Below are 27,574 nucleotides of genomic sequence, written 5' to 3' on the forward strand. Positions count from 1 at the left end.
CCCCGGCGCTTCCAGGGCTGGGGCCGCTGCACCAGCACTGGGCATGCCCAGGGCTGCACTGGGCCACCGGGAAGTCAGGCTGGTGCCGAACTGAGCCACACCATGCTGCCCTGGGTGGAAGGGCAGAGCATGCTACTCTTGATCTCAGAGTCGTGAGTTTGAGCCCCATGCTGGGTGTGGAGCTTACTTCAAAAAGACAAAAAAAAAAAAAAAAAAAAAAAAGATTGTGAGGTCCTTGAATGCAGAACCCTGTTTTATTTATCTCCATATCCACAATGCCGGTAAAGTGATTTGAAGACTTCATGTGTTCGTTATATGCATATTGAAGGAACAAACCACACTTAGCAACAGTCATAGAAATGACCTAAAAAACATCATGAAGGGAAATAGAACAGCTGTGTATAGTTCTATAATTTTTAAAAATGGTGAAATCATTATTTGAATCCCGTAATTAGTTTTATAACTGCTAGTATTTTTTTTTAATTCTTAACGGTAATTGACATACAATGTTATATTGGTTTCAGGTTTATAACATCATGATTTGAAAAGTCTGTACTCCGTGCTCACTATGATAAAGTTGGTCACCAAACATTGTTATTACAATACTATTCCTTATGCTGCAGTTTTCATTTCTGTGACTTATTTTATAACTGGAAGTTTGTACCTCTTAATCCCCTTCGCCTATTTTGCTCATCCCGCCACACTTACCTCCTTTCTGGCAATCACCAGTTTGCTGTCTGTATTTAATAGTCTGTTTCGTTGTTGTTGTTTTTGTTTTTCTATATATAAGTTAATCATATCATATTTTTCTTTCATTTTTTTTATAAAGGGGCCAGGCATTTTCATTTTGCAAAGGGGGCTTGTGTATTATTATTTTTTAATGTTTTACTTTTGAGAGAGAGAGTGTGTGTGAGTGGGGAGGTGCAGAGAGAAGGGGAAGAGAGGATCCAAAGTAGGCTCTGCACTAACAGCGGAGAGCCTGATGTGGGGCTCAAGCTTACGAACTGTGAGATCATGACCTGGGCTGAGGTTGAACGCTCAACCGACTGAGCCTTCCAGATGCCCTGAAATTCTTTTTTTAAATTTATTTTTTAATGTTTGTTTATTTTTGAGAGAGAAGGAGGGGGGAGGGGCAGAGGGAGAGAGAGAAAGGGAGGGAGGGAGAGAGAGGGGATCTGAAGCAGGCTCTGTGCTGATAGCGGTGAGCCCCATGTGGGGCTTGAACTCATGAACTGAGATCTGAGCTGAAGTCGGATGCTTAACCGACTAAGCTGCCCAGGCGTCCCTTCTTTGTTTATTTTACTTAGCATAATAACTGTTGGTCCTTCCATGTTGTTGTAAATGGCAAGATTTCATTCTTTATGGCTGAGTAATATTTTGTTGTATGTATACACACACACACACACACACAGACCACATCCTCTTTATTCATCTGTCATTGGACACTTGAGTTGTTTTCATATCTTGGCTATTGTAAATAATTCTTCAATAAACATAGGATTCCATATCTCTTTTCAGATTAGTGTTTTTGTCTTCTTTGGGTAAGTGCCCTGTAGTCGAATTATAAGACTGTATGGTATTTCTATTTTTAAGTTTTTGAGGAACCTCTATACTGTTTTCCATACTGGTTGTACCAATTTATCTTCTTACCATAAGAGCATAAGGGTTGTCTTTTCTCCACATCTTTGTGAACACTTGTTATTTTTTCTCATTTTGATACTAGCCATTCTTACTGCTGTGAGGTGATATCTCTGTGTGGTTTTGATTTGCATTTCCCTGATTACTGGTGATATTGAGCATCTTTTCATGTGTATGTTTGTGATTTGTATGTCTTCCTTGGAAAAATGTCTGTTTAGGTCTTCTGCCTATTTTTTAATCATACTACTGGGTTTTACTTGGTGTTGAGTTGTGTAAGTTTTTTATATATTTTAGATATTAACCCCTTATTGGATGTATCATTTGCAAATATCTTCTCCCATTCAGTAGTTTGTCTTTTTGTTTTGTTGATGGTTTCCTTGTTGTGCAAAAGCTTTTTATTTTGGTGTAGTCCTAATAGTTTATTTTTGCTTTTTTTTCCCTTGCCTCAGGAGACATATCCATAAATATGTTGCTAAAGCCAGTGTCTGAGAGATTACTGTATATGTTTTCTTTTAGGATTTTTATGGTGTCTGGTCTCACAGTAGGACTTCAATCCATTTTGACTTTACTTTTGTGTATGGTGTAAGAAAGTGGTCCAAGTTCATTCTTTTGCTTGTAGTTCTCCAGCTTTCTCCACACCATTTATTGAAAAGGTTATCTTTTCCCCATTGTATGCATATTTTTGCCTCCTTTGTCAAAGATTAATTAACCCATTCAAGTGTGGATTTATTTCTGGTCTCTCTATTCTGTACCATTGATCTGTGTGTCTGTTTTTGTGCCAGTGCCGTAGTGTTTGTGTTTTGATTATTATAGCTTTGTAGTATATCTTGAAATCTGGGATTGTGATACCTCCAGCTTTGTTGTTCTTTCTCAAGATTGCCTTGGCTATTTAAGGTCTTTTGTGGTTTCATACAAACTTTAAGATTATTTGTTTTAGTTCTGTGAAAAATTTTAATAAGGATTGTGTTGAATCAGTAGATTGCTTTGGGTAGTATGGACATTTTAACAATATTAATTCTTCCGAGCCATAAGCATGGTATCTTCCCATTTGTCTGTGTTGCCTTCAGTTTCTTTCATCAGTCTCTTAGTTTTCAAAGTACAGATCTTTCATCTGCTTGGTTAAAGTTATTCCTAGGTGTTTCATTCTTTTTGGTGCAGTTGTAAATGAGATTGTTTTCTTAATTTCTCTTTCTGCTCCATTATTAATGTTAGAGATGCAACAGAATTCTGTATATTTTTGTATCCTACAATATTACAGATTTCATTTATTCTAATAGTTTTTTGGTGGCATCTTTAGGGTTTTCTGTATATAGTACCATGTCATCTTAAGATAATGACAGTTTTACTTCTTCCTTACCAATTTGGGTGCCTTTAAAAAATTTTTTTTATCTGCTGAAATTAGGGCTTCTAGTACTGTGTTGAATAAAAATGGTGAGAGTGGACATCTTTGTCTTGTTCTTCATCTTAGAGGAAGCACTTTCAGTTTTTTCACCATTGTGTATGATGTTAGCTGTGGGTTTTTTTTCACATATGGCCTTTATTATGTTGAGGTGTGTTCCCTCTAAACCCACTTTGTTGAGAGTGTTTATCACGAACAGATGTTGTGTTTTGTCAGATGCTTTTTCTGCATCTATTGACATAATTATGTGGTTTTTATCTTTTCTCTTGTTAATGTGTATCACATTGATTAGCGAGTATCAGTTCTTGCATCCCTGGAATAAATTTCACTTGATTGTGATGAATCATCCTTTTAATGTGTTATTAAATGTGCTTTGCTAAAATTTGTTGATGATTTTTGCATCCATCTTCATCGAATATATTGGCTTGTTTTTCTTTTTCTGTATTATCTTTGTCTGGTTTTAGTAGCAGGGTAACATTGACCTCATATAGTGAATTTGGAAGTTTTCCTTCCTCTGCTATATTTTGGAATAGTTTGATAAGAATAGGTTATTAACTATTTTTTAAATGTTTGGTAGAATTTATCTGTGAAGCCATCTTGTCCTGGACTTTTGTTTGTTGGGAGTTTTTTGATTGCCATTTCAGTTTTGTTACTAGTAATTGGTTTGCTCACATTTTCTATTTCTTCCTGATTCAGTCTTAGAAGATTGTTTCTGGAAGTTAATCCATTTCATCTAGGTGGTTTAATTTGTCGGCATACAATTTTTTATAGCATTCTCAACAACCCTTCGTTTTTCTGTGGTGTCAGTTGTTATTTCTCCTCCTTTGTCATTTCTGATTTTATGAGTTCTCTTTTTTTGTTGATGCATCTTGCTGAAGGTTTATCAATTTGGTTTATCTTTTCAAAGAATCAGTTCTTAGTTTCATTGACTTTTTCTAATTTTTTTCTAAGTCTCTGTTTCATTTGTTTCCATTCTCATCTTTATCATTTCTTTCCTTCTAACTTTTTTTTTTTTAAGTTTGTTTATTTGGAGAGAGAGTTAGCACACCCAGGAGCAGGGGAGGGTCAGAAAGACCAGGAGAGAGAGAATCCAAGCAGGCTGGGCGCTGACAGCGTGAAAGGAGCTCAGTCCCACAAACTGTGAGATCGTGACCAAAGCTGAAATCAACAGTTGGACACTTAACTGACTGAGCCACCCAGGCGCCCCTGTTCTTTTTTCTAATTCCTTTAGGTGCAAGATTAGTTTGTTTATTTGAGATTTTTTATGTTTCTTGAGATAGGTTTATATCACTATAAACTTCCTTCTTAGAACTGCTTTGGCTATATCCCAAAGATTTTGTACTGTTGTGTTTTCAGTTTTGTCTTTATGTATTTTTTTATTTTCTCAGATTTCTTCATTGACCCATTGGTTGTTTAGTAGCATGTTTAGCTTCCATGTGTTTGTGTTTTTTCTAGTTTGTTTTTTTTTCCTTGTAATTGATTACTAGTTTCCTACTGTTGTGGTAGGATAAGATGCTTGGTTTGATTTCAGTCTTCCTATTCCTAAATTTATTGAGACTTGTTTTGTTACCTAACATGTGATCTATCCTGGAAAATGTTCCACGTGCATTTGAAAAGAATGTGTATTCTGTTGTTTTTGGATGGAATGTACTGTATATATTTGTTAGGTCCAATGTGTCATTCAAAGCCATTGTTTTCTTCTTGTTATTCTGTTTGTATCATCTATCCACTGATCTAAGTGGGGCGTTAAAGTCCTTTACTATTGTATCACTATCGGTTTCTCCCTTTATGTCTGTTAAAATTTGCTGTATATATTTAGGTGCTCCTGTGTTGGGTGTCTGATATTTATAGTTGTTACATTCTCTTGTCAGATGGATCCTTTTATCATTATGTAATGTCCTTGTTTGTCTCTCATTTTATTCATTTATCTGTTTTTAATGTTTATTTACTTAGCAGGCAGGGGTGGGGCAGAGTGAGGGGGAGAGAGAATCCTAAGCAGGCTCAGGATTGTCAACGCAGAGCTGGACATGGAGCTCAAACCCATGAACCGTGAGATCATGACCTGAGCCAAAATTAAGAGTTGGATGGTTGACTGACTGAGCCACCCACGTGCTCTGCTGCAGTCTTTCTCTTAAAGTCTATTTTGTCTGATAGAAGTATTGCTAACCCAGCTATTTTTTCCCCCTTCTTCTGCATGAAATATATTTTCTCATTCCTTCACTTTCAGTCTGTATGTGACTAGATCAGAAGTGAGTCTCTTGTAAGGCAGCATTTTTTTTTTTTTTTATCTAGTCACCCTATATCTTCTGTTTGCAGCATTTAGTCTGGTTACAGTTAGAGTAATTATTGATGGGTATGTACTTATTGCCATTTGGTTAATTGTTTTCTGATTGTTTTTGTAATTCTTCCGTTAATTTTCTTCACTTGCTCTCTTGTGATTTGATGGTTTTCTTTATGTTATGCTTGGAATCCGTTCTCTGTTTTGCTGTGTATCTAATAAATGGGTTTAGATTTGTGGTTACCATTGGGTTTATATGTAACATCCTGTATGTATAGCAGTCTGTGATAAGTTGATAATTGCTTAAGTTGGAACACATTCTGAAAGCACTAAATTTTTATTGCCCACCCCCACATGTTGTGTGTGTCATATTTTACATCTGTTTGTGTATCCCTTGGAATTTTTGTGTATATAATTTGTTTTACTATAATTTGTGTTTTAACTTCTGTACTGGCTTTATAAGTCATTAATCTGGGGCACCTGGCTTATTTGGTTGAACATTACGTTCAGCTGAGGTCATGATCTTGTGGTTCATGAGTTGGAGCCCCGCATCAGACTCTCTGCTATCAGCACAGAGCCCCCTTCAATTCTCTGTCCCCCTCTCTCTGCCCCTCCCTTGCTTGTGCTATCGTCTCTCTCTCTCTCTCAAAAATAAGTAAACATTAAAAAAATTTAAAAGATACAAGTCGTTAATCTACTACCTTTACTATATGCTTGCTTTTATTTGTGAACTTTTTTCTTTTCATAATTTTCTTCTAGTTATGGGCTATAGTTTTCACTTAAAGAATGCTCTTTAGCATTTCTTGTAAAACTGTTTTGGCGTGATGACCTCCTTTAACTTTTGTTTATCTGGGAAACCCTTTATTTTTCAATTCTTAATGATAATCTTGGTAGGTAGGGTATTCTTGGTTGTAGGTTTTTTTCCTTTCAGTACTTGGAATACATTATGCTACTCCTTTCTGGACTGTATAACTACTAGTATTCTGTAGGTTATGTATCCTATATGTTCAGAATTAAAAAAAAAAATCTATGGACATTTTTCTTCAAAGAAAATCTTAGCCAGAAGCAGAATTTATAAAACAGATAGAAGTGGAGGTCCACAGCCATTTCTGCCCACTCTTATTTTCTCTTCTCAGACTTCACTCCTGCTGCAGGGCCCCCTCCCTCACTTTTAAGGAGACGTCTTGGAGCTTTTAGGACTCTGCAGAGCAATTAGAAGATAATTGGAATATCTTAGTTCATCATTGATATGTTTTCTTAGACTTAAGAAGACTCAGTATAGTCTGAGAGTGTGACTGAGATGGCTTTCCTCTTTTTTTTTTTTTTTTTTAAATGGGACTCACTCCCAAGAAATTTTGAGCCAGTGCCTTCCATTTTCCTCTTTAATGAATGTACTTTTACTAGATGGAGGTATAGTTGCATTGTCCTTAGAGTTATTTCAAAGCATGATGGTTGAGGGTTTTGAACATGCTTTATGCTCTTGATGAGTGTTTTTTTTTAATATAAGAAATTATCTCACTTATTCAACACCTATGTATTGAAAATTTATAATGTGCCATTTTAAAATGTAACTGCTAAGCTAGTATTACCTTTCTTTGCCATGTAGTTTTTATTTTTCTGTCCTTTCTGTTCCCTTTTTATATGCTTAAGTTCACATCAAGGGATGGCTAAATTGTCAAGCTGGACTAGTATAATAACCCCATTCTCTTCCCACTTTGCAGGCAAAACCAAGATTGATTTCGCTAAAACAACAGTTGTATCATCCTCAGTTTTCCATGACCTCTTTTTTTCTGCACAGTGAATTCAATTCAGTAGCCATTTATTTTGCTGATGCCAGTGCAGACATTGTACATGGTGCATTGCGAAGGCAGGAAAGACTTAGGTCTTTGTTCTCAAGGGCAGTCTTTCAGTCTTCTCTGCCACGACCTTGTATGATTAGACTCACCTTTTCAGTTAATATTTCTTGAGCACTTATTATGTAAGGCACTTAGTTTTAGTACTTTTACTAACTCAGTTTTCAAAATAATGGTAAAGTAGATAGTATTATTTCTATTTTATAGATGAAAAAATGAGGGCGGAGAAATTAAGAAACTTTCTCAACTTAATATAGTGCCTTTGCTCATATTCTTTATGCTCAGTGTCCTTCACATTAAATCTTATTAGCTCCTTTATGTAGATCCTTCCCAGATTCTGCTGTTATCCAGATTTATAGCACTCACTGTTTCTGACTCTTCAGGAATTTAACCATAGTGTGTTTAATGATGATTCTTGATTTTTTATTTATTTTTACATTTATTATTTGTCTTGATTTTTTTAATTTCAAAAGCGTATATTGTTTCCTTAGTAACAAATAATATGTCTGTGACTGTATAGTAGACACTAACTGAAATACTCCTTATTCTTTCATCTTTCTAAATGATTCTGAGCTCCTTGAGGGGAGAAACTGTATCTTATAATTTGTATTTTTCATAGCCCAGTGTAGTACCTTATTAGTCGGTGGTCAGTGTGGCTTATGGATATGGGTTTCTACCTTCTATTTTATTTTACTGCTTCAGTTTCTCAGAGCTGTGTGTACTCAAATGTGGGCTGACTAAACCTAGTAACTGACCATTCTCAGAACATCTTATATTTTGTTGGAAAATTCAAACACACTGAAGTTGCCAACTCATTAGAAACTATTTTGATGGACAGAAGTTTGTCTAGGCTGGTATTTCTTTCCTTTGTAGGACTTTAAATTCAGAATGGACCTGACCTGAGGATTTGCTTGTGGATTATGATTGGGAAGCATATGTGAAAAGGATATCTTAGATTTCAGGAAATAATAGATACCGTTAAGTCATTTAATTCTTTTAACAAACTTATGGGATGAGTTCAGTCATCATTATCCCCATCTTATGTATGAGGGTTCTGAGACATAGAAAGAGTAGGCAATTTAGGTGTCTTGACCAAGAGCATGTGGTAAACCAAGGGGAATTTGAACCTGGCATTTTGACCACTAGTTTGTGTTCCTGATTACTGCTCTGCAGCCACCTCTGCTATCGTCACAGTGCCGTATTTATTGGTAACTTTTAGTATTTATTCACATTTAACCTGGATCTATCACAGCTGATGATTGATATATGAAACAGCCTTGGTGAATATGGTCTTATAAAAGACATTTGAAAGACTTTTTAATTTGATTTCACATTTCCTTTCAACAGTATATTCAGTATATACAGGCATATCCTGGAGATAATTGCTGTTCAGCTCTAGATCACTGCAGTGAAGCCAATATGACAGGAAAGCCACATCTGCAGTTATTTTTTCAATCAAGTTTTGAAGCCTCGAAATCATCCATGAGAGTTGGAATTACCTTCTTCCAAACTTCTGTTATTGTCGATATTTTGATCTCTTCCCATGAATCAAGAATGTTTTTAATGTCATCTAGAATGGCGAATCCTTTCCAGAAGGTTTTATTTTTTTTTTTTATTTTTAAAAAAATTTTTTTTTCAACGTTTATTTATTTTTGGGACAGAGAGAGACACAGCATGAACGGGGGAGGGGCAGAGAGAGAGGGAGACACAGAATCGGAAACAGGCTCCAGGCTCTGAGCCATCAGCCCAGAGCCCGACGCGGGGCTGGAACTCCCGGACCGCGAGATCGTGACCTGGCTGAAGTCGGACGCTTAACCGACTGCGCCACCCAGGCGCCCCAGAAGGTTTTAAATTTACTTGCCCAGATCCATCAGAGGAATCACTGTCTCTGGCAGTTATAGATTTTTGGAATATTCAAATAATAAGACTTGAAAGTCAGAATTACTCCTTGTCAGAATTACTCCTTGGTCCGTGGGCTGCAGAGTGGATATTGTGTTAGCAGGCATGAAAATAACATTAATCTCACTGTACACCTCCATCAGAGCTCTTGGGTGAACAGGTGCAGTGTCAATAAACAGTAATAGTTTAAAAGGTATCAGTTTTTCTGAGCAGCAGGTTTCTACAGTGGGCTTAAGCCCATTCAGTATACCATGTTGTGAACAAATGTGTTTTCATCCAGGGTTTGTTATTTCATTTACACAATACAGGCAGAGTAGATCTGCATAATTCTTAGGGACCCTAGGCCTTTCAGAATGGTAAATGAGTATTGGCTTCAACTTAGTCATCAGCTGTGTCAACCCTGACAAGACAGCCTGTCCTTTGACAGTCAGCTGTTAAGTTCTCCTCTCTAGCTGTGCAAGTCCTAGATGGCATCTCCTAAAGATGCTGTTCTAATAGAAGACTGTTCTGTCTACATTGAAAATCTGCTGTAGAGTAAACCACCTTCATTAATGATCCTAGCTAGATCTTCTGGAGAACTTGCTGCAGGTTCTATATCAGCACTTGCTGCTTTACCTTGCAATTTTACATTCTAAAGGTGGCTTCCTTTCTTAAACCTCACAGATCAAACTCTGCTAATTTCAGACTTTTGTCCTACAGCTTCCTCACCTCTCTCAGCCTCCATAGTACTGTCTGGATTGGGCTTTGGTTTAAGGGAATGTCATGGCTGGTTTAATCAGAAGATTAATCAGACCACTGAAACTTTCTCCAAAGAATGTTTTGCTTTCTTATAGTTCATTTGTTCACAGGAGTAGCACTTTTAATTTCCTCCAGTAAATTTTTCCTTTACATTCACAACTTGGCTGACTGGTGAAAGAGACCTAGCTTTTCGCCTTTGTTGGTTTTCTTCATACCTTTCTCACCAAGCTTAATCATTTTTACCTTTTGATTCAAAGAACAAAATCATTTGAACACTTAGAGGCTACTGAGCAGTTGTTAATTGGCCTAATTTCAATATTACTGTGTCTCAGCAACTAGGGAGGCCCGAGGAGAGAGGGAGACAGAGGAACAACTGTTGGTAGAGCAGTCAGAACACACACAACGCGTATTCAGTTCTCTATCTTATAGGGATGTGGTTTGTGGCACCCCAAAACAACTATGGTAGGAACATTAAAGATCACAGATCACCGTAACAAATATATATAATTTGGAGTTTGAAATATTGCGAGAATTGGGGTGCCTGGGTGGCTCAGTCAGTTAAGTGTCTGACTCTTGATCTTGGCTCAGGTCATGATCTCATGGTTCATGAGATTGAGCCCCACACTGGGCTCAACACTGGCAGTGCAGAGCCTGCTTTGGATTCATTCTCTCTCTCTCTCTCTCTCTCTCTCTCTCTCTCTGCCCCTCCCCTGCTTACAATCTTTCTCTCAAAAATAAGTAAATATAAAAAAAATACTGTGAGAATTACTAAAGTAGGACACAGAGACATTAAGTGAGCAAGTGGTGCCTATAGAGTTGCTGGACCAGGGTTGCCACACAAACCTTCAGTTTGTAAAAAATGCAGGGCCTGTGAAGTGCAGTAAAGCAGAGTACAATAAAATGAGGTATACCTGTATTTAAAATCATTATTTTCTAGCTTAAAGTTTAGGAACTTGTTGATCATCCCAATATAGAATCATGGTACATCATCAGGATTGGAAAGGTACCTTAAGAATCATCTCCCCACTCTTAAATCTTCTTTATAGAAATGCTGCCAAGTACTTGCCCAGATTAATCTTGATCAGATTACTATTGATTCTGTAGTGATTCAATATCTATAGAAGTCACCCTTCCATTTTCTTTAGTTTTATTTTATTTTTTTTCATTCAAACTTGGGTCTTAAGTCAATTCTTCAAAATTGTAGAAAAACTCATTTATGTTGCAGAATAAACACCAGAATGCAGAGCTTTAATGAGTTGCCAAAAAATTATACAGTTGTTAATACCACAAGTCTCTAGTCTCTCAGTAAATATGTGAGACCCTGCAATGAACTCCTCATTGTTCTAGGTGCTGAGGAAATGGGTGAAGAGAGGAGACCCAGTCCCTCCCCTTATGGGCCTTATAGCTAATGATCAAATGAATATTACCAGTAAGCACACAGTTTGTTGGATGTTTATGAATGCTATGAAGACAAAACATGAAAAGAGTTAAGGATGGTGTGTGTGTGGTACTATTTCACAAAATGATAAGATAATATTTTACCAGAGCTGATGGAAGTGAGGGGCAAGTAGCACAGATATCTGATGGAAGAGCATTTAGGAAAGAGCATTTATGAAAGAGCAGTTAGTGCAGATGCCCTGAGGTGAAAGCAGGCTTGTGGAATCAGCAAGGAGGTAATTTGGTGGGAGCAGTTTGAGAGAGGGACAGAGTTCTAGAATAGTGGTCAGAGAGGCTAGAAAGATCATAGAGAGGATCTTGTAAACCATGGTAAGGGCCTCCGTTCTGAAGGAGAAGGAAAGCCACTGTTGCTTTCTGACTGGGGAGTGATACAATGTACACCCTCTAATATTTTTAAAGGGTATCTATATTTAAAGCACTGTGCTAAAGCTGCCGGGATATCAGTCAGATAATATCCTTGCTTTCTGGAAGCATGTTATCTAAGGATAAATTGTAAATAAGTTGTAATAAAAGCATAAGTGAAATTCGTTGCTATTATTTAAGTATAAACAGAGCTCTATAAGTGGAAGAGTTTTAATTAAAGAAATTAGTGAAGAGCTACAGTGTACTGAACCCCAGAAATCCCCAGTCTGTTTCTAGTCAAAGTGAGTGAGCTTCTTAAGGAGCCTCTCCTCTTTTAATAGTTGTTTTAATGTAGCTACCTCACCCTTGAAAGGCTCAAATGGGGGAGGACCAACGAGACAGTCTTAATAGATTGTTTTTATTGTTCTTTAGATGTAATTATAAACATATTAAAAGTATAGAAATTTATTAATATTAGCACTGCAGCTACTCTAACATACCCTTTATAGAGGACAGAACATGCTTCTAAACTTAAGATATTAGAAAAGAGTTGAAACTATCTCTCCACTTGTAAGAATGTAAAAACAAAACAAAAACCCACAATCCATTCCCATAGTTGAGAGATCACTGGTCTTGCAATTTTCAAATAGTATCCTTCAATTTTATTTTCATTATCTTAGTAAAATGTGAGAAAATTATGATTAAGGGTGTTTTTTTAACTACCCCAAAAGATAAATTTAGAGCACTTTTACGCCCTTAAGATTACTGCAGATAGTATTTTCAAGCTTCCGTACTTTCTTTGTCTTAACATACAGATTAATTTAGAGTGTGCTTTGAAATATAAATGTATTATTCACATAAAACGTCTTTAACAAAATGGTTGTGTAACCTGTATCTCCGAGATGCAGATGCCAATTGAAAAGAAAGTACCAAATTACAAGGATGGCACACTGATCTTGTCTCTAGTACCGGTGAGAGGAGGCCTTCCACTGAACAGCTCTGTGTGTCTTATGTCCTGCTCCTGCAAATTTCTACAATGCATTGGCAGAGACCCTCAGTTGGTTTTACTTCTCTGAAGACTACTCAACAGCCAGCTACCTGACCTAGGTTGACCTCTCTTGGTCTTGTATCCTACCTAAGTTAAAGTGATCTTCCTAGATGTCTTGTTGCTGGGAAACTCCAGGAATTTCTTCCTTACCTGATCCTTCAACTAGCAGTTAGGTATCAGATTTGCTTCCCCAAGCAAGTCTTTATATGCTCTTGCTAATCCAAAGTGATCATTGTATTATCTCACATTTTTTCTCCCAAAGAATACCTAATGAATCCTTTGTTTTAAAATGCAAAATCCAAAAACAGAGTACTTAACCATTGTTTTAATTGAGATATAATTCACATACCTTAAACATCACCTTTTTAACTGTACAGTTTAGTGGTTTTCAGTATATTGACAAGGTTGTGTATCCATCATGCACTCTTATTATTTGCCCCCTCCCCCCCCCAAAATGTTGTACCCATTAGAATTCACTCCCCAGTCTCTTCTCCTCCTAGCCCTTGGCAGCTCTTAATCTGTTTTCTGTCTCTGTGGATTTGTTTATTCTGGAAGTTTCATGTAAATGGAATCATACAATATGTGGGCTTTTGTGTCTGGCTTCTTTCACTTAGCATAATGTTTTCAAGGTTAATCTATGTTGTAGTATGTACCAGTACTTCATTCCTTTTTGCATTGAACAATATTGCATTGTATAGATCACCACATTTTGTTTTCCTGTTCATCATTGATGGACATTTGAGTTGTTTCTGCTTTTGGCTGTTAGGAATTATGCTGCTGTGAATGTTTGTGTGCAGATTTTTTGTATGGACATTTTTTCAATTTGCCTCATCTTGTGAGTAGTTCTCTGTTTCCTTTGGAAACTCAGCTTCTAGCCCTGCCTACGGGGGATCTTAGAAACCTTTAATAATACCATCCCCATTCTTAAAACTTTATTGTTTGTCAGTGGAATTAGACCTCACTTTTTCAAGAACCATCTTGAGGCTAATGTGAATAGTTGGAGGAAGTAAGGCAGGATTGGTAAAATCCCCTGGATTGTTGGATTTATATTTTAGGAAAGGGTTGCTAATTACCTTTCCTATAATGTATGTAACTGATAGAACTTTGAGTGTGGAGAGGTTTCACTACCAATTCCTTGCCCTGCTAAGTAAAACTAAATGTCTTCTATTGTATTGGAGGGAGGACAGTTGAGATCCTTGCACTGAATTGATTTTATAAGTAGATAATAATAATAAAGCATCTATGTAGTTTGGTCTGTAGGATGGAGTTTTTCAACACAGTTGTTGCATTTTACTAGGGTAGACTTTTGGGAAGTGTTTAATACTTGAATAATTGAATATAATATATAGCAGTAACACATTCCAATACTCAAGATATTTATTTTGTTGGTCAAATATCTGAGAATGCAGAGGTGGGTGGTATGTTCATACATGGAGTATTCGGGCTTTGAATTACTATGTAGACCAAATTCTACCTCATCTCATTAAATTTCCTAAAAAGAACACCGGGGAATCCATTTCTATTGGTTAGTCATAGCTTACGCTATTTTCTACCTGTTTTAACCTTATACTTCTAGCAGGAAGGAGAGGTAAGAAGTCTGTAAGCACTTGGCAGCCACTAGTTATCTACTTCACTGTGATCCCATTTTACAGATGAAGAAATTGAAAGGCTTTTGAGATTATTTGAATGTTGCTTTGATTTCTTCCTTTTTTTAGGCCATTGACATTCTGTACTTTCAGAGTAATTTTCTTGCCAGATTAGTTTGTGGATTGTCAACATTTCCTGAAATGAAAAAAGTAAATTGTTTGAGAAAACTGAAAGGATACTCTTAAACATTTTATTAATGACAGTGTAAGCCAGATCAAGTGAGATTAATGCTGCTCCGTATATGATTAAGCTATAAACTTTATTTAGGATTATAAAGAACAAAATATGAAGGCCGTTTTAATGTTTTGTAATTTTTTGTTGTTGTTGTTTCAGTGAAAAGTGTAAGGCTAGAGGATTTACCGTGATTGTGGATGGCAGAAAATCACAGTGGAATGTGGTGAAAACAGTAGTCTTAATGCTACAGGTAATTTTATTTTTGTCTATCAGGAAATGGTTTTATTTTATAGCAACAGATAAAGTGATAATGGAAATGCATTTCATTTATTGGACTGTGCCCAGACTTCTCGGCAGTGACTGAGTTCTGAAATGGACACTACTGGATTTTTAAAATTCAATTCTTAGAGGTATGACTTTGATTAGTAAAATAAATTTCAGACCTAAAGGTTTGTAAATGATCAAAAATAGTATGTCATGTTTAATAAATTTAATAAGTAGGCCAGTGAGTCTAAAAGTGTGATGTTGTCGGACTTAACTGGGAGCTTTTGCAGGCTGTGGTATCTGCATCATCCCCTGTCTACTCCATTCTGATCCTGTAGGTAGAGACCACGATTTGGGTAAGTCTGTTCTGAAAAAGCTTCTCATGTGGTTCTGAGCAGTCTTTTCCCTTTTGTTCCTTTTCCTCCGAAAAGCACCAGGACTCATGATGGTGTTGTTATTTATTTCTAAGCCAGAAGAAATGTACTTGACAGTTGTGTCCTTGGGGATTTTAGCAGCCCGCAAACCAGCATTTAATAAACAGCTGCAGTTACAAAGTCCGTGGTCTGAGCCTAGTCTGTGTTTTTCTGTGTTCCTCACAGAACGTTTTCATGATCCTTCGCATGTTCTAGGGACCTAGTAACTATTTGTTGCTTTATTATAAGGGTATTGAAGATGTTGTGATCTGAAATAGAAAAATAAAACATTTGAGTGATTGAAAGGCAGATTGCTTACACATATCTGGGTTTCTGTAGAAGGGCTTCAAGAGAATGTAGAAGTTAAGTGAGTTAAATTAAAGAGATGATCTAATTTAGATGAAAGAAAGTGAAAAGGGCATTCCTGGCAGGGACACTGACTTAGTGATAGCTCAGAAATGAAGCAAATATAATGAAGAGAGTTGATGGCAGGTTGGTTTGGGGAAAATAGAAGTTGGCAGTTACATAGGATAGTGAAATTCAGTTAAGTAAATATTAATGATATTGGAAGAAAGATGAAGAATTTTAAATGGATTGGGAAATAATTAGTAGCTGCTTTGGGGTTCTGTGGAAAGGAAGATAATGTAAAATTTCAAATGATAACTAAGGAGAATGATCCTCTTTTTTTTTTTTTTTTTTTTGTTAATGTTTATTTATTTATTGTGAGAGAGAGAGAGAAAGCACGCAGGCAGAGACAGGGAGGGGCAGAAAGAGGGAAAGAGGATCCCAAGCAGGCTCTGTGCTGTCAGCACAGAGCCGACATGGGGCTCAGTCCCATGAACTGTGAGATCATGACCTGAGCTGAAATCAAGAGTCACATGCTCAGCTGACTGAGCCACCCAGGTGCCCCATGGAGAATGATTCTTAGTATTTTATTTTTTATTTGGGACTATTAGGAAAAAGGGATTTGAGGGATGAGGATACTTTTAGTGTTAATATGATTAAGCATATGGTTAATATGGTTAAGACTGTACTAAGCTTCGTATGTAAATTATGTCATTTAATTTTATCCTCAGAACCTTGGGAGGCAGGTTTTGTTATCCCCAAGGGTCAACTGAGGCTCAAAGATTTTAAGTAACTTAGCCAGGTTCATACAGTGAACATGGGAAAGAGCCACGGTTAGAACTTAACATGGTCCAACCCCTAAGTCTTGTTTTTATCCTTTACAAAGTGTATATTTACCAGTGGGATGTATTGGAGGAGGTTCCCAAATAAGGTACCCATTACCTTGTATTCAAACGTGTGGCCTAAACCTTCATCATTAGGATTACTCCTTCGAGTTGGAAAGGATATAGCCTCTAGAGGATCAGTTTTTAAGGGAGCACAGATTGATATCCCATAACTTTTTCTGTCAGATATGTTCTGAGTACTTTTATATCCCACCTGTGAAGATGAATTCTTCTCAGTAAAAGTTGTTAAAATAACTATTAGGTGAGAAATCCATTAATTATGACCTTGTGTTGTTCTTCCTTTCATCCTGTCATTCACCTGTGTCACAGATGACCTGTTTGGGGCTTGCTGTTTGAACTGGACTTTGATCATTGGCAGTTTTGAAGAACAGTCAGTGGATGATTTAATCCCCTCTTGGGATTTCTTTTCCGATAGGTATTTTAACAACTTTTGGATTTATTAGTAGTTAACATTTTCAGAAGTTGCAATGGCCTTTTGTTTACTCCTAGTCAAGCAGTTTCTACATACAAAATCATTCATTGCTTTAATTTCAAAAGGTACGAGTACCAGTTGTTTGGGATCCCAGAGCTTAGTGTTGGCTTTGTAACTAATATTCTCTAAAATGAGTTTGGTTTCTCTTGTTTCTCGCAACTTTAATATTCAGTGATTTTGAAATAATAGTCTTCCAAAAGTCAATATATAAATAAACCTCACTCTACCCTAAGTTTCCCAGCCTCTCTGATAACTTTGATACTGTTGAATTTACTTAACTAATTCATAGCCTGGTAATTGCAGGGGGCACTAGATTTGTGACGTGCCCAATAACATGTTTAAATGGAAGCATTTCTATTTTCTCCTTAATAATAATTAATTATAACCATAATTTATTATTATTGTTATTCAGTTTTGCCATTTATGGTCTTGAATGGTATTTGACTCCTAGAATTCATAAATAAAGTTTTGTTGGAACTCAACTATGCCCATTCATTTATATGGTTTATGGCTGCTTTCATACTATAATGACAGGATTGAAGTAGTTGCAGCAGAGACTATATCGCCTGCAAAGCCTAAAATGTTTACTGTCTACATCTTGAGAGAGAATTTACTGACTCCTGGTCTAGAACATTTGAAATGGTGTGATAGAACTTTAGAGTCAGATCTGGTTTCTCTTTAAGCTCCATGACTGAACAACTCTGTCATATTGGACAAGTTACTTTAGTTCTTTGAAACTCTGTTTATTCTTCTGTGAAATTCAAGTAGATCTCATTCTCTCAATTTTATTTAATGTGAATTCATTTATTTAAAGTTATTTATGGAGTGTCTTCTATATACCAGGCACTATCAAAGGCTGGAGATATAGGACTGACATGATAGTAAGATATTAGATATCTTACATAAAGTAGTACATTACTACAGATAGTAAGTAATTAGGCAAATTACTAAGTAATGTAACATCAGATAGTGATAAATGCTATGAAGAAAAATATAGTGGTAAAAGGAGACCGAGTCATATGGTGCTACTTTAGATAGGGTTGTCAGGGAAGGTCTGTCTGAAAAGGGGATATTTGAGTAGAATCTTAAATAGAGGGAGCATTCTTCTGTGTACGGGGCAAAAAACATTCCTGACTGAGGAGACATCAAGGGCATAAGCTTGAGGCAGAAACAGCAGGAAACTTAGTGTGGCTGTGGTAGGGGAGTGATCTATGGGGAGAGGGGTATGAGGTGAGGTCTGAGGGTCATTGGGGCCCTGAGCTTGGAGGGCTTTCTAGGCCTTGGTAGGAGTTTGAATTTTACTCTGAGCATGAGAAAATATGAAGAAGGGAGGCCTGTTAAGAGGATATTTTAAAAGGCTGACTAGTTTGGGAATGTTAGCAATGCAGGTGGTAGAAATGGATAGATTTAAGATGTATTATTTATTGAGAGAGAGAGAGCACTTGTGCATGCGTATGAGCAGGGGAGGGGCAGAAAGAGAGGAGACACAGAATCCGAAACAGCTCCAGGCTCCGAGCTGTTAGCATAGAGCCTGACATGGGGCTCGAACTCATGAACCGAGAGATCATGACCTGAGCCAAAGTTGAACGCTCAACTGACTGAGCTACCCAGGCGCCCTCAGATCTATTTTAAAGATAGACTATATGGGTTTGCTGATAAAATATACATGGAATATTTATTGACTCAGTAAATGTTAATTTCCATTCTTTTTAAGGTAATATGAATAACCATATCTAGTAAATGTGAAATTGTATTTGTCAAAGATTAGCTTATCCTCTTCAAGTTAATAATCAAGTAGAATCTTGGCTCTTTTGTATAATTGCCAGCAAAAAATTTATTTTGTGAAAAAATTGATTTTACATCATTTGAAGAAATTGTCCAAGATGATTTTATTATGCCCAAAAAATTTTTTGAACACAAAAACAAAATATGTAGTTATTTAATTTAAATTATATTGTAGTTTAATCTGAACATTACCTATTACAAAGATTCAGTAAAACACAAAAGTAATTTCATTTGTACAGTGTTTATTTATTTATTTTTAAAGTTTGTTTATTTTGAGAGAGAGATTGTGGGGGAGTGACAGAGAATGGGGGAGAGAGAGAGAATCCCAAGCAGGCTCTGCACTGTCAAGAGTAGAGCCTGATGCTGAGCTTGAACTCATGAACCATGAGCTTATGACCTGAGCCAAAGTCGGATACTTAACAGACTGAGCCATCTAGGCATCCCCACATGTACTGTTTTTATTACATTGTTTATTTGAAGTCTTTTCTGAATCAGCTTGTCTTTCCAAGTATTTCTTTATTGCCATGTATATTTTGAAGTTTGGAATATTTCTTTATTATTTTAATTCTTTTCCAAAGGTCTCTTAATTATTCAGCCTAACCATGAACATTTAGTAATTTATGGTGTTAATAAATTATTCATTTTACATGTCTAATTTATAATTATTATTTTTTGTATTTTATAGAATGTTGTTCCAGCTGAGGTGTCCCTTGTTTGTGTAGTGAAGCCCGATGAATTCTGGGATAAGAAAGTAACACATTTTTGTTTTTGGAAAGAAAAGGATAGACTTGGCTTTGAGGTAAATATACTCTATATAAAAAAGCAGAAGTGTGTTGTATCTTTAAAAATAGCATTTTGCTGATATTATTTTGTTTGCTTGTCATTGGATACTAAGCTGTGCTCAAGCAGTTCTCACACAGTGCCTAAGCAATGATTAGTGTATAATTGACATTCACATACTTGTTGAATAGATTATGATTCCTTGTCAAAGACCACAAATTCTTTCTTGTTTTCATTTGTATCACTCTGTATTTTTTAGCGTTTTTTTCCTAGTTTTAACATATTTTTAAAATTATTATTTTTAAGTTTATATCCAAGTTAGTTAGCATACAGTGCAATAATGATTTCAGAGATAGAATCCAGTGATTCATCCCCTACATATAACACCCTCTGCTCATCCCAGCAAGTGTCCTCCTTAACCCTTGCCCATTTAGCCCATCCCCCCCCCCCACAACCCCTCCAGCAACAAACCCCTCAGTTCTCTGTATTTAAGAGTCTCTTAAATACAGGGCGAGAGAGGCTCCCTCCCTGTTTTTATATTATTTTTGTTTCCCTTCCCTTATATTCATCTGTTTTGTATCTTAAATTCCACATATGAGTGAAGTCATATGATGTTTGTCTTTCTCTGACTGCTTTTGCTTAGCATAATACACTCTAGTTCCATCCACGTTGTTGCAGATGGCAAGATTTCATTCTTTTTGATTGCTGAGCAATACTCCATTGTATATATATACCACACCTTCTTTATGCATTCATCTGTTGATGGACATTTGGGTTCTCTCCATACTTTGGCCGTTGTCGATAGTGCTCAAACCCATGAAATACGAGATCATAACCTGAGCCGAAGTCAGATGCCTGATTGAGCACCCAGGTGCCCCTAGGTCTTGCTTCATATCCATTCTGATAATCTGTTATTTTAGTATTTCATAAAACCAGGTGGTTTAAAATCTATCTTGCTAGGTTTTGTGTATTTTTTGGTTCTTTTTCTATTTTTTGGATTATTTTTTATGATAACATTTTATCCGTATTGTAGTTTATATCTCTTATTTAGATTTTTTTTGTGTGTGTACACCCTAGGTTTACAGTCTACATCTTTTTTTTTTTTTTAATGTTTATTTCTTTTTGAGAGAGAGAGAGATAGAGCGTGAGCAGGGGAGGGGCAGAGAGAAGGAGACACAGAATTGGAAGCAGGCTCCAGGCTCTGAGCTGTCAGCACACAGCCTGATGCAGGGCTCGGACTCATGAACCGCAAGATCATGACCTGAGCAGAAGTCTGACACTTAACGGACTGGGCCACTCAAGTGTCCCTATAATATACATCTTTAATTAATGGACTATTACTTGCAAATAATATACCACTTAACATATAGTGGAAATTACCTAAAACACTGTATATCCAATATTTTCTCCCCTTGTTTTCATACATTTTACTTCTATTCTGTAAACACACAATAGATGGCTACTATTTTTGCCATAGATAATCTCTTTACATCAGTTTAAAATAAAAAAAGAATTTCATCTTTATGCCGTTTCTGGTGTTCTTCATTTCTTTTTGGAGATTCATCTTTTTGTCTAATATAGTCCTCTGTCTAAAAGGCTTCCTTTAATGTATCTTGCAGTGCAGGTCTGTTATCATTGAATTTTTTCAGCCTTTTTTTTCCCCTGAAAAAACCAAACAAACAAAAACCATTATTTCTAATATGGTTCTGAAAGGTATTTTCAGTGGTTATAGAATTTTGTTTCATTGTTTCTTTCAGGACATTATCATACCAGTGACTTATTTCCATAGCTCCTGTGGAGAGTTCTGTTATTTGTATCCTTGGTCCCCTGTGTGCCATATATTTTTTTCCCCCATTGGCCACCTTCAAGATTTTTCATTTAGTTTTTGTTTTTTCTGCAGTTTTATTATGTAATGCCTTGATGTATTTTATTTAGTATTTATTCTCTTTGGTGTTCCCTGAACTTCTTGCATCTCTGGTTTGATGTCTGCCATCAATTTTGGAAAATTCTTACTTTCTTTTCAAATATTTTATCTGCTCCATTTTCTTTTTCTACTTCTAGAATTCTAATTGCATGTATATTAGACCATTTGAAAATTTCTGGGTTGGTGTTCTCTTTTATTTTTCCATGTTTTTTTTTCCCCTCGGGTATTTCCTGTTGATCCATTGTCATTTTTTTAAAAAAAATTTTTTTTAATGTTTTTATTTTATTTTTGAGAGAGAGAGAGAGAGACAGCATGAGCAGGGCAGGGGCAGAGAGAGATGGAGACATAGAATATGAAGCAGGCTCCAGGCTCTGAGCTGTCAGCACAGAACCCAATGTGGGGCTTGAACTCACAAACTGAGATCATGACCTGAGCTAAAGAGAGCCACTTAACCAACTGAGCCATCCAGGCGCCCATCTGTTGATAACATTTTCAGGTTTACTGTTTGTTTCTTTGGCTTTGTTGAGTTTATTGATGAGTCATTCATTGTAAACTCAACTTCATCTGTGTTACCATGTGTTTTGTTTGTAGTATTTCTTTTTGATTCTTCGTTATAGTTTCTTTTTGCTGAAATCCCCCATCTGTTCTTGCCTGTTTTCTTGTAGTTTTTCCATGAGAACCTTTAGCATGTATTATGGTTACTTTAAATTCCTTACCTGATAGTTCCAGTATCTGGGTCTGTCTTACTCTAGTTACGTCATTTGCTTTGATTCCTGATTGCCTTTTGCATGCCTTGTTATTTTTTGTGGCATGTTGGACATGTTGTTTAGGATAGTCAAGACTGAAGTAAATAGTATTTGTGCCTGTTCATGGGCCCATCTTGGTTTTCGCTAGGTTTTCAGTGGGGCAGGAGAGTTAGCTGCGCCAGGAGTTGAGTTGGCTTTGGCTTTTGTTGTTGCTTTTATTTTCCTTAGTGCACCACAGGCTTCAAATTCCTCTTGAGCTACCTTGTGTTGAAGATGGTGCTAGCTTGCCAGAGACTGTTTTTTTCAGTGTTTATTTCACCCTCAGCTATAGGTCTTTCCTTTGTACCTTGCCTCAGAAAAGATCTCTCTCTGCATTATAGATGCAACCAAATATATAGTCAACCAAAGACTGCTGTTCCTTGCTACTCAGTGTTTGTCTGAGGGGCATTTTCTGTTATTCTGGTTCAGTCTCAGTCTTAGGCAGGCTTTGTGACACTGAGTCTAGGAAGTAGAGCCCTCTTTCCCAGCTTTAGAAGGGCTGTGATAGTGTGGGCTCATCATATATTCTTGCCTCCACCAGAAGATTTTTCTTTTCCTTTCCTCCAGCTACAGTGGGGCTGTATTTGTGCTCCAAGGTCATCTGGGTTCTGTTCCCTTTCCCTCAGCATGCAAAGGTTTTTGTTCTCTAGAGGAGATAGAGTTGAAGAATCTGGGCTGTCTCATCTTCATGCCTTTTCATTGGTGGCTGCTGTTCACGTGTCCCAGGTCTATATCTGAGAGAGGCTGTTTGAAGTTTCTTACCTTTTTTTTTTTTTTTTTTTTTTTTTGAGAGAGAGTGCATGCACGTACAAGTGGGAGAGAAAGTCAGATGGGGGGGGAGAGAGAGAGAGAGGGAGAGAGAGAGAGAATATCTTAAGTAGGGTCCACATTCAACACAGAGCCTGGCGTGGGGCTCGATCTCACAACCATGAGATCATGACTTGAGTGAGATGCATCAAGAGTAAGATGCTTAACCAACTGAGCCACCTAGGTGCCCCTGAAGTTTCTTATCTTAACCATCCTTATCTTTCTCATGATTCCCAGGAGGTCTGTGTAGAAGAGCCTGCAAGTGAGATTGAATTCTTCGTGTGTCTGTACTTTCCAGAGGTTTTGTATTTTCACATTGGTTCACATTTGGCCCTTAGCGATTTGTTAAAAATGGTAGCTTAATCCTTACCTGGCTTGTATCATTTCTGGCATTTTCCTCAGGAAAGCAAGTGTTCTAGTCCCATCTTTTCTTGAAAGCGCTAACCTATTCCTGTTTTTCAGGTTAATTGGTTTTCCTGGTAACTCTTGTGTGTTGAAGAAAAGTTGTCATTTTGCAGATTAACTTGCATTATTTTGGTGGTGGTGGTGCTGGTGGTGGTGTTCTGAGGGTTGGAGTATTGTTCATCTCAGCTTTCTACATCCTATGCAGATGGAGTCGAATCCCCCCCCCACCCCCATTTTATCTTGCGTACTTTTGTCATCGGTTGACTTGACTGTGAATGTGGACTTAGTGGAAAGATGTGCCGGCACTGTAGGGGAAGGCTGCCTTCTAACACCGTTAGAAAAGGTGTTACCCTGATAGTTGAATGAGAAACTGCATCTGAGGGAGGAGAAATAAAAGTGTAGTGAGGGAAGAGAGTAAAGGTTGCCTGAATGTTGCCATGATGAGTGAGTACTTCTGACAGGCAGGGAGGTCTGCTGTTCATGCCAGTTGTGCAGGAAATGTTGCTCTGAGAGAAAGCAGAGGCCAGTGGTTTAGAAACTAAAGCTGCGAACACGGAATAGGAGAGAAGATCCCTTTTGTGAAGAGTCTGTCACATCCTGCTTAAGCATAGGCATCTGCTCAGAAATGCTGTGCCTAGTTGAGTCTCATGCTATATGAGTTCATAGTGACTAAACACATTGCATCTTGGAAATAAAGTAGAAAACAGTTCCTCTCTGCTTAGATCTGGTGTCATAGATTGATGTTTAAAACCCAACTATGAAAGTTTTTATATCACTATATTGTTTTCTTTCAGTCATTGAAGAGATTTAGCTAGGATATTTTCCCGAGTAAATAAGCACTAGGCACTTATTAAAAAGCCTAATATCTTAATGAGATGAGAGTAATTTCAAATGCTGGGTAATGTACTGCCAAGCACATTCAACTTTAAGCGGCAGTTCAACACAGCCATTATATGATACTTAGAGCTATATATAATTAAATTCAACATAGATTCTCGTTTAATCAAAAATTACTTTCCTTGATGTTATTTGGATCATTTGGGCTGTTGTAATTAAGGTTGTGTTTTTGGATATATACTAAATATTTTTAAAGTACAACTTTGTTATAAGTACAGCATTCCTATAAGCAACAGTATGTTTTACTTTATAGAATAATCCATAAGAAAAGTTTATTTATTACCATCTGTCAACAACATTCATCAAATAAACACCTACTTGTTGTTTTAACAACAGCTTGTTTTTCCCACATGATTTCACATTTCCTCGCTCATCATCATTCCTAAATTTTTCTTCTAGATGACTTTCTTCCTGTTTACTTCTCTGATGTTTTTCATCAGCTATTGAATATTCAGCTCTCATTGCTCACCTAAATATTTCCTTATGTATTGTCCTATCTCTGAAATAGGTACCTACCTGTTCAGTTTCCCTTTTAGCAGTTCAGATATTCATGTACTTTTTGTCCTTCAGCAGCATTCTACCTGGTGGCTTTGATAGCTTTTGCTGTTTAGTTGATAGTATCTGTAGTCTATTAAATGACAAGATAAAATTGAAGTAGTACGGCATTAACCTTATCCTCAAATTGGGAGACTAATAATCACAAAGGATCTTTACCTTATTCTTTATTGTTATTCATGAGAGTAAAAGTTATTTACTGGCAATGTTAATCAGCCACCATTATAAATTGTTTTCTTCTCTTATCTCCTCTTAATACTGCATCTGATTCTGTTTTTTCCTTTTTCTTTTTTTGAGGCCATACTAATGCTAGGATCCAGGACCAGAGACTTCCTTCACGTTCTGTTGGGAGCACCTCTGGCTCCATGTATTATGACTTCTTTCTAGTTTTTGCAGAAAGCAGTTTTCCCTTACTGAAAAAATAACTCCCCAGCTAACAGATACAAGCAGACATACACGTTGAAATAATATATATATATATACACATATATACACACATGAATCTGTAGTAAATCCGCAAAGACACATTTTTAATTCATATCTTCCACACACATTTTTACTATTAAGTAAAATAAAAAATGAAATGTGAGTGCCTGCAGAGTGAGAGGTTCTGTGTTAGGTTTTTTGGGGAATGTTTTATTAGGAAAGAATGAATGTTCTAGGGAGAATAAAGGAGAAACAAGTTCTGAATCTTTTTATAAGTAAGTTTCTATACTAAAGAAAACCTTCACAAATGTTTTGATTAAAGACAATATGGCCAAATATCTTTCTCTTCAAACTTGTTGAGCGGTCGTATGTGCTAGTTAATTAAGTATTGTGGTGTAGTTATTTAATTTGTCTTACTTTAACCTCTTACTTTTTCAAGTAGTATTTACCTTTAAACATTTTTATGATTTTTATTTCCTTTGAATGGACTTGGCAAAAGTTTGAAAAACTTATGTAGGGTAGTGATCTTTTTTATCTAACTTTTTGCAGTTCCATTGTTTTATTCTGGCTCCCTTTGTGCTTGTTTTCTAGGTTTCACATTTCTTTGGAGGTAGATCTGAAGTTTAGATTCCTGCTTAAAATGATAGCTACTTTGAATGTAACTGATTAATCTTTTCTTCAAGAATTTAATGGTATCTATACATATTATTCATGGAGATGAATAGTTGAAAATAATTTAGAATTATTTAGCAGTTAGACAAAAATCAGAATATGATCTCTACCATAATCCTGAGTAGATCAAGCATATGTTAAAAGAATGATTTTCATAAAAGTAAAAACATGACACTCCTGCAAATATAACATAAACACAAATCATACATAGGTAAATCATTGTCTGATGAGGTTATCAGTAATTTGTAAGGTGTGGTTAAGAGTTTTTGAGGAATTTAGGATTTTTACAGACAGATAAGATTGCCAAGTTAGATGCAAAACTGCTCAATGTCCTTTAGATCCGTAAATTCTAAATTTGAGGTTATGCTTTATTTCACTAGACCAAAACTGATCAGTTTCACTGATCATAAACTATTTGCATTTTTTCTGAACAATATCTACAAATTAACCTGTCTCTGACTAGTCTATAGGAAGTCAATCAAAGGTACAGACCCAGCATTGCTTGAAAGAACGGTAATATCTTCTGCCCATTCCTAAGATTGAGATAGATTTTCTGACACATGAATCTCATTTCATCAAAATTATTAGTTAGCATATGATGATATCTCTGGTACTCAAAAATTATGGTAAAAAAGGAAGCATATGTTGTAATTAAATCAAATTTGAACTTTCATTTATGAACAGTAAAAGACTTTCTACCCTTTCAAAGAGTTGTCAGGCTAGGCTTACAAACCTTTTCTCACTTATAGTTGCTTAAAAAGAAATGTAAAAATTATAAAAATAAACCAGTCAATTTTTTTAAAGTATAAAAGTTAAAATTTCAAAGATTAGGTTATGAAAATAATTTCCCCTTCTGTTTTTGAAGGTATAGTACCATTTTCATCATAATTTATATATAGTCTTAAAATTGAACATAAAAATAGATAATTTTGTAAATGGTTTATAATAGCTCACTCTGCATCTTACATAACTGTTTTAAAATTAAAGATCATCCATACCATTTGTTAGATGGGAAAAGTCAGAATTGATTTATTTGGTGTATATCATGTTATTTGATTGTTTGATGAAGTTCCCTTTAATTCAGTATTTTATAGTATTAACAATTTAGTAAATCCTTTCTTAAAACAAGCTCATTGTATACTACTTCTCTGTTATGCTCTGGGAAAAATGATAAAATACTATAGAATGTTATGGAGAGTGTTCTTGAGATTGTCAGAATTTTGGGGAGAAGTATTGCCAGTGAGTCAGTCTAAAGACATTCTTTAGGAAAATGTATTATTTTAAATGTTTTTTTGAGAAATGAAATCTTGAGTTTATGGTATTATCTTCTTTCTCCAAGGTAAGGAATTGTTTGATTTTTAGGTTTGCTTTTCTGCTCAAATGTAGTTTTTCTAACAATCCCTTGATTAGAATAGGTGACATTGTCAGTAAATATTTGAAAGAAAGTTCTACAGGAGATAAAGAACTGGCTAGTATGCTTAATATTCTAATGCACTGATACCTACCTATTTGTGTCTTTTTGAACTTTTTAATAATTCTCTAATTTGCAGTGTTATTTCTTATTAAGTAAAGATTTTCACACCTTTTTCTGCAGTTTTGGAAAATATTTCCTTAGACTTCTTAGCAATTATGGCATTATTTGTGTGTTTTTATATGAAGAATCCT

General features: G+C 36.1%; 1 protein-coding gene across 1 annotated transcript in view; it reads left to right on the forward strand.

The window, feature by feature from the left end:
- The window catches only part of SESTD1 (SEC14 and spectrin domain containing 1), a 102,911-nt gene that overhangs the window by 14,967 nt on the left and 60,370 nt on the right, over positions 1-27,574 (forward strand). Inside the window, exons 3-4 of the mRNA XM_047085537.1 lie at positions 14,634-14,724; positions 19,344-19,457. Of these exons, the coding sequence (XP_046941493.1) occupies positions 14,634-14,724; positions 19,344-19,457 (205 nt within the window). The remainder of the gene's footprint in view (positions 1-14,633; positions 14,725-19,343; positions 19,458-27,574) is intronic.

This window comes from Lynx rufus, unplaced genomic scaffold, assembly GCF_022079265.1.
Source record: "Lynx rufus isolate CCGP_SWC_20201006 ecotype Redwood Valley unplaced genomic scaffold, mLynRuf1.p SCAF_2, whole genome shotgun sequence".
Lineage (NCBI taxonomy): Eukaryota > Metazoa > Chordata > Mammalia > Carnivora > Felidae > Lynx > Lynx rufus.